This window comes from Zalophus californianus, chromosome 10, assembly GCF_009762305.2.
Source record: "Zalophus californianus isolate mZalCal1 chromosome 10, mZalCal1.pri.v2, whole genome shotgun sequence".
NCBI classification, from domain to species: Eukaryota; Metazoa; Chordata; class Mammalia; order Carnivora; family Otariidae; genus Zalophus; species Zalophus californianus.
The window spans coordinates 84283442-84295801 of NC_045604.1; the positions used below are offsets into that span (position 1 = coordinate 84283442).

Consider the following 12360-nt stretch of genomic DNA (forward strand, 5'->3'; position numbering starts at 1 on the left):
CGACGAATGGCTTAGTGGATGCGCGTGCCCCCCAAAATTATGGTGCCGATGACCGGCTCACAGGAAGTGCGTTTGCCCCTCATAATTTTGGCGCCGAGGACAGGCCCAGGGGAAGTCCGTCCGCCCCTCACAATCATGGCGCTGCCAAAGCTCAGCGAGAGGGTTCCTGCCCCTCACAATCATGGCGCTCGCAAGGCTCAGCGGGGGGAGCATCTGCCCCTTACAATCATGGCGGCCAGAGCGGGGCGGGGCGAGGCGGTCCCTGGGAGGGAGAAAAGGGCTGGCTGCCCCAGTACAAGTGCTCATGTGACTGGGAAGATGGCCGTCTTTCCCTGGTAAGGAAGAAGCGGCGGGTGGTCTTTGGAGAAGGGGCTATTTTTGCTGTGTCTGGGTCTGTCTCTTCGAAGTGTGAGCGTGTGCGTGCGAGTGAATGGGAATTGCTCTCTTCGGGCGGTGCTGGCGGAGTCTGCCATCGCATCCCGGGTGGTTTTGACCACAGAATACCCGGCCACTACCCCTCCAGAGGAGGTCCCTGAGACAGGACGGAGGGAATCTTGGTTCCCCCCCGACTACCCCTTCCCTGCACCTTTCACGCCCCCCCCCCCATTCATTTCCTAAAGAAAACTCCAGTTCCCCGGCTTCCTGTTTCCCAGGTTCTGGGGTCGCTGCATGCAGGGAATGGTGGACTCAGCTGAGTCTGGATGATACAGGACACCTGGCTGTTTCCTCCGCTATTCAGCTCACCTAGAAGACTCTTGATTTTCTTATCTGTAAAATGGCTTCCATTCGTCCCACTGCGTGCTGGGCACTGTGGATGCAGAGCCTTCAGACATATTCCTTGGCCTCAAGGAGTTGACAGTTGAATGGAGCAGACACACAGAACAAAACGGTCTCCAAAGCAGGCATTGGGATGAGGTATAACCTCCCCTGGGGGGTCCGGGAAGGCTTAAGGGGAGCAGAGTCTTAAATTGGGTTTTGGAGGATGCATAGGAGCCCATAACAGGAATGGCACGTGCCCTGGCTGACTGGCCTGTCCGTGCTCTTGTGACTGGAGTGGCTGGGAGGGATTGGTGCTGTGTGTGCGCGAGAAGTCAGCAAGCTGTGATGGTCACAGTGGGATTATTTGGGGATGTGCACTCTACCCTGCATCTCAGAAAGGGAGATCATTTTCTTTTTTCTTTAAATTTTTTATTATGTTAATCACCATACATCATTAGTTTTTGATGTAGTGTTCCATGATTCATTGTTTGTGTATAACACCTAGTGCTCCATGCAGTACGTGCCCTCCTTAATACCCATTACCAGGCTAACCCATCCCCCCACCCCCCTCCGCTCTAGAACCCTCAGTTTGTTTTTCAGAGTCCATCATCTCTCATGGTTCGTCTCCCCTCAGATTACCCCCCCTTCATTCTTCCCCTCCTATCTTCTTTTTTTTTTCTTCTTAACATATATTACATTATTTGTTTCAGAGGTACAGATCTGTGATTCAACAGTCTTGCACAATTCACAGCGCTCACCATAGCACATACCCTACCCAATGTCTATCACCCAGCCACCCCATCCCTCCCACCCCCCACCACTCCAGCAACACTCAGTTTGTTTCCCGAGATTAAGAATTCATCATATCAGTGAGGTCATATGATACGTGTCTTTCTCTGATTGACTTATTTCACTCAGCATAACACCCTCCAGTTCCATCCACGTCATTGCAAATGGCAAGATCTCATTCATTTTGATGGCTGCATAATATTCCATTGTGTATATATACCACATCTTTATCCATTCATCTGTCGATGGACATCTTGGCTCTTTCCACAGTTTGGCTATTGTGGACATTGCTGCTATAAACATCGGGGTGCACGTACCCCTTTGGATCCCTACATTTGTATCATTGGGGTAAATACCCAGTAGTGCAATTACTGGATCATATGGTAGCTCTATTTTCAACTGTTTGAGGAACCTCCATACTGTTTTCCAGAGTGGCTGCACCAGCTTGCATTCCCACCGACAGTGTAGGAGGGTTCCCCTTTCTCCGCATCCCCGCCAACATCTGTCGTTTCCTGACTTGTTAATTTCAGCCATTCTGACTGGTGTGAGGGGGTATCTCATTGAGGTTTTGATTTGGATTTCCCTGATGCTGAGCGATGTTGAGCCCTTTTTCATGTGTCTGTTGGCCATTTGGATGTCTTCTTTGGAAAAATGTTCATGTCTTCTGCCCATTTCTTGATTGGATCATTTGTTCTTTGGGTGTTGAGTTTGATAAGTTCTTTATAGATTTTGGATACTAGCCCTTTATCTGATATGTCATCTGCAAATATCTTCTCCCATTCTGTCGGTTGTCTTTTGGTTTTGTGGACTGTTTCTTTTGCTGTGCAGAAGCTTTTTATCTTGATGAAATCCTGATAGTTCATTTTTGCCCTTGCTTCCCTTGCCTTTGGCGATGTTTCTAGGAAGAAATTGCTGCGGCTGAGGTCGAAGAGGTTGCTACCTGTGTTCTCCTTTAGGATTTTGATGGACTTCTGTCTCACATTGAGGTCTTTCAACCATTTGGAGTCTATTTTTGTGTGTGGTGTAAGGAAATGGTCCAGTTTCATTCTTCTGCATGTGGCTGTCCAATTTTCCCAACACCATTTGTTGAAGAGACTGTCTTTATTCCATTGGACATTCTTTCCTGCTTTGTCAAAGATGAGTTGACCATAGAGTTGAGGGTCCATTTCTGGGCTCTCGATTCTGTTCCATTGATCTCTGTGTCTGTTTTTGTGCCAGTACCATACTGTCTTGATGATGACAGCTTTGTAATAGAGCGGGAAGTCCGGAATTGTGATGCCACCAGCTTTGCTTTTCTTTTTCAAGATTCCTCTGGCTATTCGGGGTCTTTTCTGGTTCCATACAAATTTTAGGATTATTTGTTCCATTTCTTTGAAAAAAGTGGATGGTATTTTGATGGGGATTGCATTGAATGCGTAGATTGCTCTAGGTAGCATTGATATCTTCACAATATTTGTTCTTCCAATCCATGAGCATGGAATGTTTTTCCATTTCTTTGTGTCTTCCTCAATTTCTTTCATGAGTATTTTATAGTGTTCTGAGTACAGATCCTTTGCCTCTTTGGTTAGATTTATTCCTACGTATCTTATGGCTTTGGGTGCAGTTGTAAATGGGATCGACTCCTTAATTTCTCTCTCTTCTCTCTTGTTGGTATATAGGGATGCCACTGATTTCTCTGCATCGATTTTATATCCTGCCACTTTACTGGATTCCTGTATGAGTTCTAGCAGTTTTGGGGTGGAGTCTTTTGGGTTTTCCACATAAAGTATCGGATCATCTGCAAAGAGTGAGAGTTTGACTTCTTTGCTGATTTGGATACCTTTGATTTCTTTTTGTTGTCTGATTGCTGTAGCTAGGACTTCTAATGGGAGATCGTTTTCTGATCTTTCTTTCCAAATGATGTAAAGTGGTTTACTTTGAATGAGTGAGTGAGCAAAGGAAAGAATACATAGCCCTAGACTCTAGAAATAAATACAACCTTCTGATTTTATGCTTGATAAACAGCTGCCTTCCATATTCCCTGCAGCTGGCTAACACTTCAGCGACTTCCTTCCAAGGTCTTGATACGCTAAATCAGGATTGGATGCCCCTGAGTTTCCTTAGATCTAGTCACGCAAAGCACCTTTTAGGGTATCATTAAGGCTTAAACACCAAAACCAACAAGAAACATCTAGCTTCAATTAACTTGTCTGGAATTTTCGAATGAGAAAATCCAGGAAGATGCTATTTTAATCTGTGCATCCCAGTACATTTTTACCTGCGATCTTTTTACTTTAAATCACAAACAGAGGTGCTTTAAACCTTTAACACCTGGGGTCTGCAAAGCCCCTGATCTGGCTGTCCTCTCCAAATTCCTTCGGCAGCACATGTTCATCCTAACGACTCCCAACACTTGCTGCTCTTTAAAGGGACCAAGCGGCACCTGGGTGGCTCAGTCCGTTAAGCGCCCAACTCTTGATTTCGGCTCACTTCATGATCTCAGGGTCATGACCTCGAGCACTACATCAGGCTCTGCACTCAGCACAGAGTCTGCTTGGGATTCTTTCCATCTGCCCCTTCCCTTGCTGGTGTGCGTTTTCTCTCTCTCTCTCTCAATAAAATTTTTTAATAAATAAAGGGACCGATTTTTAACCTTGCTGTGCCTTGCATGGAGCTTGGCAGATAGGTGCACAGTAATATTCTGTGGGATGAATGAGGAAACAGAGAAGGTCTACAGAGAAGAAATGGGTTTTTTTCGTTAAATTTGATATTTATGGAGCCTTTTGTGTGTGCACCAGGCACTGTGTTAAGTGCTTAATGTACAGCATATCATTTAATCCTCAAAACAACCCCACTTTTCAGGTGAGGAAGTGGAGGTAGAGAGGTGAAGCAGTTAGTTTACCTAAAGTTGTACAGCTTTTTAAGGAGATTGAGGTTTGGAGCCCAGAGGCTGTGCTCCTAACCGTTACCAGCAGCTGGACTTCCAATCCAGGCCCTGGGTTGCGGGTTTGGGGTGCAGGGCTCCCCAAACCCCGCTGCGTTGTCATGGATCTCTCCAGAATGCCTCTTTCGACCCACACTTTATTATCTCTGGTATATTTTGTTCTGGGCTAACATCTGTGATGTCCAGTACACCGTGGATCACCTTTCCTGTTTAATCCTGTGGTGATAATGCCCTTAAAAACATTCGCTTTTGAGTCAAGAATTTCTACATCACTTTAAGACCTTTTCTGGGGTGGGGAGGGTATATCATCGTGGGAGAAGAAACTGGCCAGGTTGTCATTAGACACTTAAGAATCACTTGAGAACGAAAACAGCTAGCAAAAAGCATTTGGCGGATTTCGGTATTTCCAGCATAAGGAGATTAATTTGGTAATGGAATTTCTATGCATCCATGTTATCAGATGTAGATAATTTGAAAATAGGAAGTGGCCAACCTTTAACATGGGTATAAATCACCCCAGGGACTTTGCTAACATCTGGTTTCCGATCTGTGGTGTTTCCACACTCCCCAAGTGATGTCCTTGTCGAGTGATCTGTGGACCACATTTTGAGTAGCCAGCGGCTCGGCCCAGCCAGGAGTGGAGGTGGGAAATGTTGGGTTTTTCTTTCCTGGCAGCCGTCAAGGACCCACGCGAGCCTTTAGCATTGCCGGGGGCTGGGATGATGGGCGATTTTTATCAGCCGCGTCTGCTCTGTTCTGAATGGAAAAAGCAAAGTAGGGATTGTGAGAAAATGCCCGTTGGGGGGCGCTGTTGGCCTTACCAAAGATCCAGGCCTTGAGGACCAGGCTTTAGCATCTCAAATTGTGGGAAAAATAGTTAGGAGCTGAGAGCAAATTTGAGGAAAAACAGTGGAAGAAGTGATAGATCAGCTGTTTGACGTGGAATTTCTAAAAGGATAAATGTCCCCCCCCCTTTTTTTGGTTGTTCCAGAAGCAGTATTTTCCCCCCTCCCCTCAAACTTAAAAAATTTATTTCAAAGCTTGGTCCTTTGAAAAAAAAAAATAGACAAAAGTAGACAATTGTTTAAGGTTCTCAAGATGACCCACAGGTGGTCTCCAGAGCCCCTGCATCCAAGAATCGGGCTGCCTCAGGTTGCTTGTGTCCCTAAGCACTTGCTGCTGTCACCTCAACTCTAAGCCTCAGCTTCTCCGTCTGGAAAATGGGCGTAATAATAGCACCTGCATCAGGGGGTTGGTTAAATGAGAGAGTGCAGGGAAAGGGCTTGGCATGGATCCCGGCATACAGTCAGCACATAACAAGGGAGAACTATTATTTTTATTCTGCATATCAAGTGACCCTACGCTTTTGATACTGTACTTAGCTGTTGATTTGTTGACGATTATGACAGGGATGAAAAACATTAGCAGCTGAATTTCAGGTCCGATTACATTTCCACTCATCCTACTAAACCTTTCAAAATTCTGTTGATAAAGTTAAGAATGATCTGAAAGGAGGAAAAGTGTCATTCGATTTTTTTTTATTTTATTTATTCATTTGAGACACACAGAGAGAGAGCAGGGGGAGAGGCAGAGGGAGAGGGAGAAGCAGGCTCCCCGCTGAGCCAGGAGCCCGATGTGGGCTCGATCCCAGGACCCTGGGATCATGACCTGAGCCGAAGGCAGATGCTTAACTGACTGAGCCACCCATGCGCGCCATGTCATTTGATTTTTAAACTGTTATGGCTGCCAATGGCTAATACTCCAATTTATTCTTGAGGTCTTTGTTTATTATTTAAGTCAAGGATTGGCTGGCTGCATATCAAAGGGAGTTTGGAAGAACATTTTATATTTTTGGGAGATGAGGACCGGGTGTGGTTGGTGAGTGTGACCCAGAGACATTACACAATAAATATATCGTGATAGGGTTTTTCCTTTCAAAAAAATAAAAAGTCGAGCTCTACTGGTATTGTTGACTGGCCTTCCTTCATTCCTGCTCTCAAAGCCACAGTTAATTGAGAAAGGGATAGGCATGAAATGACCTGGGATCTCCGTTCTCTTGTACTGAGTTAGGTTTCTGGGTTAGTGGAGCTTGAGTAAGGCTGACAGGTAGCACAGTGCAGCTGGATTTGGGGTCCCTGCAAGGACTAACGAAGCCAGGGGGCTGGGAGTGGCGTGGGGTCATGGTGGGAGGGGGGTGGAGACTGAGGAACGAGGTGACCGGCTCTCTGTGCTCTTAGAGGCTCTTGAGTGTTCTCCAAGTTTTTAAAACCTGTTTCCCTTTTGATGAGACGTTCCGGCTTTCAGTCATTTCTCTCTTTTTGGTTTTTACAGTAAGTATTCAAGCAGCCAAGTTGCTCCTGCAACACTTTGCTTGGAAATATCCTCACCCCCGTACCCCATTTCATGGCTCCCAGGTTCTGCCTCCCGTAGAGCACCAGGATGTGAGCGCAGTCCAGCCAAGCTGCCTGCCACGTTATGACAGGCAGTACTTTTCCATGTCCAGTTACCTGGTCCTCGTTTCCATCTGAGGCCTCGCTAGACTGACCACCGTCTGAACTTCTAGCAGCTTCTGTCTGCAGCCACTGGCGTGTTGGAGGAGGGTTGAGGCTTCCTCTGCAGCTCTCCTGCCCTCTCTCCGAGCCTTCGCGACAATCACCTGTGACCGTCCACCCAGGGCGATGACATTTCTAGTCTGTCTTGCAAAACCTGTTCCGGTTCCTGAGCTGCTTCCTCATTTTTTAGGTAGTTGTTACAGCAACACCCCCACTTCTCAGTCCCTGTTATCTGTCTTAGTTCATTTGGGCTACTATAAAAAAAAAAAAGACTACAGATGGGGACAGTTATAAACAGAAGTATTTGTTTCTCCTGGAGGCTGGAAGTCTGGGATCCTGACACCTGCACGGTGTGTCTTCACGGGTTGGGGGGCTCCCTGGGGTCCCTGGTCTCAGGGCTCTGATCCCCCTCACGCGTTTCCTCCCTTGCAGCCTCATCACATCCTGAAGGCCCATCTCCTCTAACACCATCATCTTTGGGGGTGAGGATTTCAGAACTTAGCATCTCTTCTGTGCTAGTCGTGTGTTTTAATTCTACGTGTATTTTAAGTACCGTAAGTTACCATTTTTTGCAGTCACTAATCTAGTTTTACCCACACCTTTACTTTTTATTACTCTAAAGTAGGTATGGGTGATAGGAGCATGTACCTGCACATATGTGTACATATTATGTATATATATGTTTTGTTTTTGATTGAGATCACTTTGTTTCCACATGTAGCTTTTTTTTTTCCCCCGTTTTTCTTTGCCTCGAAGCTCTTCAGCCCTTATGACTGAAGGGCAGTTTCCGTAGGTGCAGAATTTTTGGTTGGCAGTTAATTTCCTCGGGACTTGAGTGGTACCATCCCTTTGCCTGCTGGCTTTCATCTGCTGAGACAGTAATCATTCTTTGAAAATAGGGTGTCTTTTTCGAAGAAATCCTCTCTCTTTAGTTTTTAGCCATTTTACTATGAGAGCCCTAAGTCTGGTTTTAGTTTTGCTTTTGTACGGGTCCTGCTTGGAGCACAGGTGTTTCTTGAATCTGTAGCTTGATGTCTTTAGTTTCAGCTGTCATCCCTTCACACACTGCTTCTGCCCATTCTTTCTCTTCCCCTTTAGGGTACCACTTGTATGTGTGTTAGACCTTCCCTTCCTGCCCCTTGGTGCCTTTCCAGCTCTTCACTGTGCTTCATGTCTGTCTTCCCCACGTGTGTCAGCGATCCCTTCACAAGATGGATGAAAACATGTGCTCTTTGTCTACTTCCTCTCAGCTTCTTTCTCTGGCTTTATTCAGCTTTTGTGAACACTTTGCGGGGAAACCCAGGGCCTGATCTCTCGCTTCTCTGCACCCCCTGCTCTTGAGAAGCTCTTCTTTCAAGCCCTGGTTGTCTCAGGGGAGAGGCCAGGAGGGGAAATTGGCTTCACTTCATTGAGTGCCCTTGGTTCTGGCATCTGGCCTCACGGGTCCCGGATGCCTTGGCAGCTACTTACACCATGAACTGAATATTAAAATTCTATTTAGCGTTTCTCGGTGTTGGTAGAAGTACCGTTCCACTATAAACTGCTGTATCCTTGAGGAAGTCTGAGCAAACAGTTCTACTGTTTTCTCTGTCTCCCTCCACTGATCGTTGTCTGGGTTTTGCTCTCTGCCAGGCATTCCAGGAGCAGGAACTACAAGGCTGAGTTTGCATCATGCCGGCTCGAGGCTGTGCCATTGGAGTTTGGGGACTATCACCCGCTGAAGCCCATAACGGTAAGTTTGTCAAGGGCTCTCCAACTGATGTTCTTACTCCACGAAATTACAGACCAGGTTCCTGGGTCTTTCCCATTTGCCAGCAGTAGCTGCTTTCACATTTATTTCCACTAGTTTTTTAGTTTTTTATTTCCTCTTTTTTGTGATGCTAACCTTACCCCCCATCATGTTCATTCTGCTCTTTCTCATATTAGCGAGGTTGTCATGAGCGCGCGACACCTTTGTTCCTGACGTGGAGGTGTAAACCAGATACCTTCTTAATTTGCCTGTGTGGAACATTAAGAATCTCTCTTATTACCTGTAGAGGATGCTGTCCTGACTAGCATCTTGGTCTACTTGTGAGTTATTTAAAAAACGAAAAGCAGGCAAGTGATTTAGATGGTCCCTCTCTTCTGGGTTAGTGCTGTTTGATTAGCAAGTAGTAGAAGCTGGGTGCGTGTCATCATGGGTGGGGATGAGGGTGACAGAAACAGACCAGTGGATACCAAGGACATGAAGTTTCCTAATGGCGGAGAGCCTGAGAATGCACAGAGGCCATTACTTAAAGCAGGAGATCCTAGATGGAGCTTCTGCCTCCTGGGGCCCCTCCAGGCCCTGTGGGCTTGTGCGGCCATGGCTGACCCGCCGATGGGTCAGTTCCGGGCTTGCATCCTGTGGCTTAGTGACACGACAGCAGAGAGACTCTCTTCACTAGCAGTGTTTGTTGCCCAGCTGGGCTACGTGTCCTTCCCGGACCCACTCTGGTGACCAGGGGGTAGAACGTGCTGACTGATTGGGTTGGGGTAGTGCCCACCCCAGCAGGCCTGTAGAAGCTGAGAGTTGGGGAGGGCTCCTTTCCCAAAGAAAACATGGACTGTGAGCCTGGGAGATAGAGGACCGGATGCCAGACAGACAGAATGACAAATGTGCACTAGTAGGAGGCACCTTGCCAAATCATCTGAGGTTGGCATCAGATCCTGCAGGTTTAGGGCAAGGTCTTCAATAAGCCTACCCTTGCTTGAGACACCCACTGCCAATTTGGGGGACCCCAGGCCACTGGCCGCCTGCACTTCTTACCAACTGGCTGCATATCCAAGATCTCCCTCAGGCTCGATAATGGGCTAGAACAACTCACAGAACTCAGAAAAGTACTGTCCTTACAGTTTTATATAAAGGATACGGATGAGGAGCAGCCAGCTGAGTGACACTTAGGGTGAGGTCTGGGAAGGTTCGGGATCACAGAGAGCTCTATGCCCTCAGCCTGTGGACATGTCGTGTGTCCACCAACCAGGAAGCTCACTGAACTTTGGTGTGTCCATACTTTGAATTGGGGATTTTATTACATGAGCGTGGTGGAGCAATTCCTTGGCCACATGATTGAACCCTGAGGTCAGGCTGATATCACCTGGCTGTGCTCACAGGCTTGGTCCTTCTCGTGACCAGCTGCCACGCTGCGGCATCTCGTTAGCATAAATCAGGTATGACTGAGAGGCTTGTGAATGACAGATACTCCAAGGACTAGAGCCCCCTTTCCCAGAACCAGAGACAAAGGCCCATTAGGCTCTCTTTTATCCAGCCCTCTCCATCATTCTATTATATCCCGTCCTCCCCTCTCTCCTTTCTCTGAAGATGGGTTTCCTCTGCCTCCCTGTGGATACCTTCCTAAAGTGTCCGTTACTGTCCCTCCACCCCTGGCCCCTGGGTTTTCATAGCTTTCTCATTTCAAGAGGAGAGTGGAGGGCAACTTAGCCCTTCTGGATTTGGTCCTAAATTTTAGGCAGAGAGACTCTGGTTGGATCCTCTTGGCTCAAGGGTTCACCCCCAGTCTGGTCATCTGAACCTGGGGGGAGTTGGAGGCCAATGGACCAAAGACATGGCTTCACCCTGCCCCACCCCTCAGGACTCACCAGCAGGTGGCATCGGGAAGTTCTCTGAAAAGGAAGGCGGGGCATCCACTGCTTGGCAGTGAGGACAGCTCGGCGCACCCCTGAGACCGTCTTCAGAGCGTGACAAGCCTGGTATCTGGCGTGCCCTGGTTCATGACCCTCCCTAGACCTGTGGCACCTTGTGAGTGACCTGACAGGCTTGTGAAGATGTGGGCTCTGATGCCGTATATCCCAGAGGGAGTTTGAGCGCCCATGTTTTTGAGCAGCTCCCTGGTGACATGGATGCTGCTTGTCCAGGGCCATGCTTTGAGTAAGAGGGCCCGACGGGTGCAGTTAGAGCTCACCTCCTGGGTCCTAATGGCCCGGTCTCTGACTCACCCCTACTCTGTGCCTTCCCTTCTTCCGTAGCTGGGATTCTGAGTCATGTCCGTTTGTCACAGAAAGTAAGCGTTCCTACCCAAAGCAGTGGTCGCTTCAGTGAAGGGAATGAGCAAAAACCCATGTGAGTGTATCTCTGGGAAACGTCTTGGGAAACTTCCACTTGACCTCTTGGGTTTTCCCCACAGGTCACGGAGTCGAAGACCAAGAAAGTGAGCCGGAAAGGTAGCACTTCTTCCACGTCCTCCTCGTCCTCCAGCTCCGTGCTAGACCCGCTGAGCAGCGTGCTGGACGGGACCGACCCCCTCTCCATGTTCGCGGCCACGGTGGACCCCGCAGCCACGGTAATGCAGCCGCTGGTGGTCGGTCCTGCGGGGGCGGGGGTGGCGGCTTTTCATCTTTTTTGCTTTCGTTCTGCACAGGTCATGCGGGGTGGGGTGGGGGGGCGTCATGTTTGTAACCGTTCAGCTGATCCAGGCGCCCACAGGGTCCGGCTTACGGAGGCCACCCCTCCTTTCTTTATGAAGGCGTTTCAAAATTCATTTTTGGTTTTAATTTCACCCTTTATAATTCCCTTATTTATTTATTTATTCTTAGGTAATTACATAAGTAGATTGCCGATTTTTCACGTAAGAGTTAAACCCTGCCAACGAAGCCTGCGTCCTGTTGGCCACCTTTGAGGTCCTCAGTGATCAGTGTTTTCAGTGTCTCTTCTATCACTTCGTATTTCCTTTTCTTTTTAAAGACTTTATTTGTTTGAGAGAGAGGGAGCTCATGAGCACACACAAGCAGGGGGTGCAGCAGAGGGAGAGGGAGAAGCCATCTCCCTGCCGAGCAGGGAGCCTGATGTGGGGCTCGATCCCAGGACCCTGGGATCATGACCTGAGCCGAAGGCAGATGCTTAACGACTGAGCCACCCAGGCGCCCCTTCTTTGTATTTTCTTGGGGATCTATCTGCGGTAGCACTTTGAGTATTTATACCCCTGCTCCTGTGTGAGTACCAACTACAGCAGTAACCGGATCTACTAAGCGTGTGGTGCGCATTTTCTCAGCGAGTTCTCGGGCTCACGCCGCCATGTGACAGGTGTTCTGAAGGGGCCCACATGGAGGAGGAACGTGCAGACGCTGACTTCCAGCCCAGCCCAGCTGACTTCCGAATCCACACTCTGAACCATCATTCTCAGCTGGCATTGCCCACCTCCGAGTACTTTTTTTTTTTTTTAACTTGACAGGGTGTCTTGGAGAACTTTCTGTGTTCACACTTAGGGAGCAGTCTTTTTATTTCGAATGGCTGCATTGCATCCTAAAGAACGAGTACTTACTTGATGCTGGGCACGTGGACTGTTTCTGGTGTTCCTTGTC

The 12360-nt window shown here is 48.0% G+C and overlaps 1 protein-coding gene across 5 annotated transcripts in view; it reads left to right on the top strand.

Annotated features, from left to right (window-relative positions):
* The first annotated feature begins 227 nt into the window (after positions 1 to 227).
* VPS35L (VPS35 endosomal protein sorting factor like) overlaps positions 228 to 12360 on the top strand; it is a 118444-nt gene continuing 106311 nt past the window's right edge. The window contains exons 1-3 of one of the 5 annotated variants that reach the window (XM_027610275.2): positions 228 to 335; positions 8656 to 8755; positions 11187 to 11342. In XM_027610275.2, coding sequence (XP_027466076.1) covers positions 229 to 335; positions 8656 to 8755; positions 11187 to 11342 — 363 coding nt within the window. In that variant the 5' untranslated portion in view covers position 228. Of the gene's footprint in view, positions 336 to 653; positions 916 to 8645; positions 8756 to 11186; positions 11343 to 12360 lie in introns of those variants that run through there. The other 4 variants (XR_003522932.2, XM_027610276.2, XM_027610277.2 and 1 more) reach the window with 4 other exon arrangements.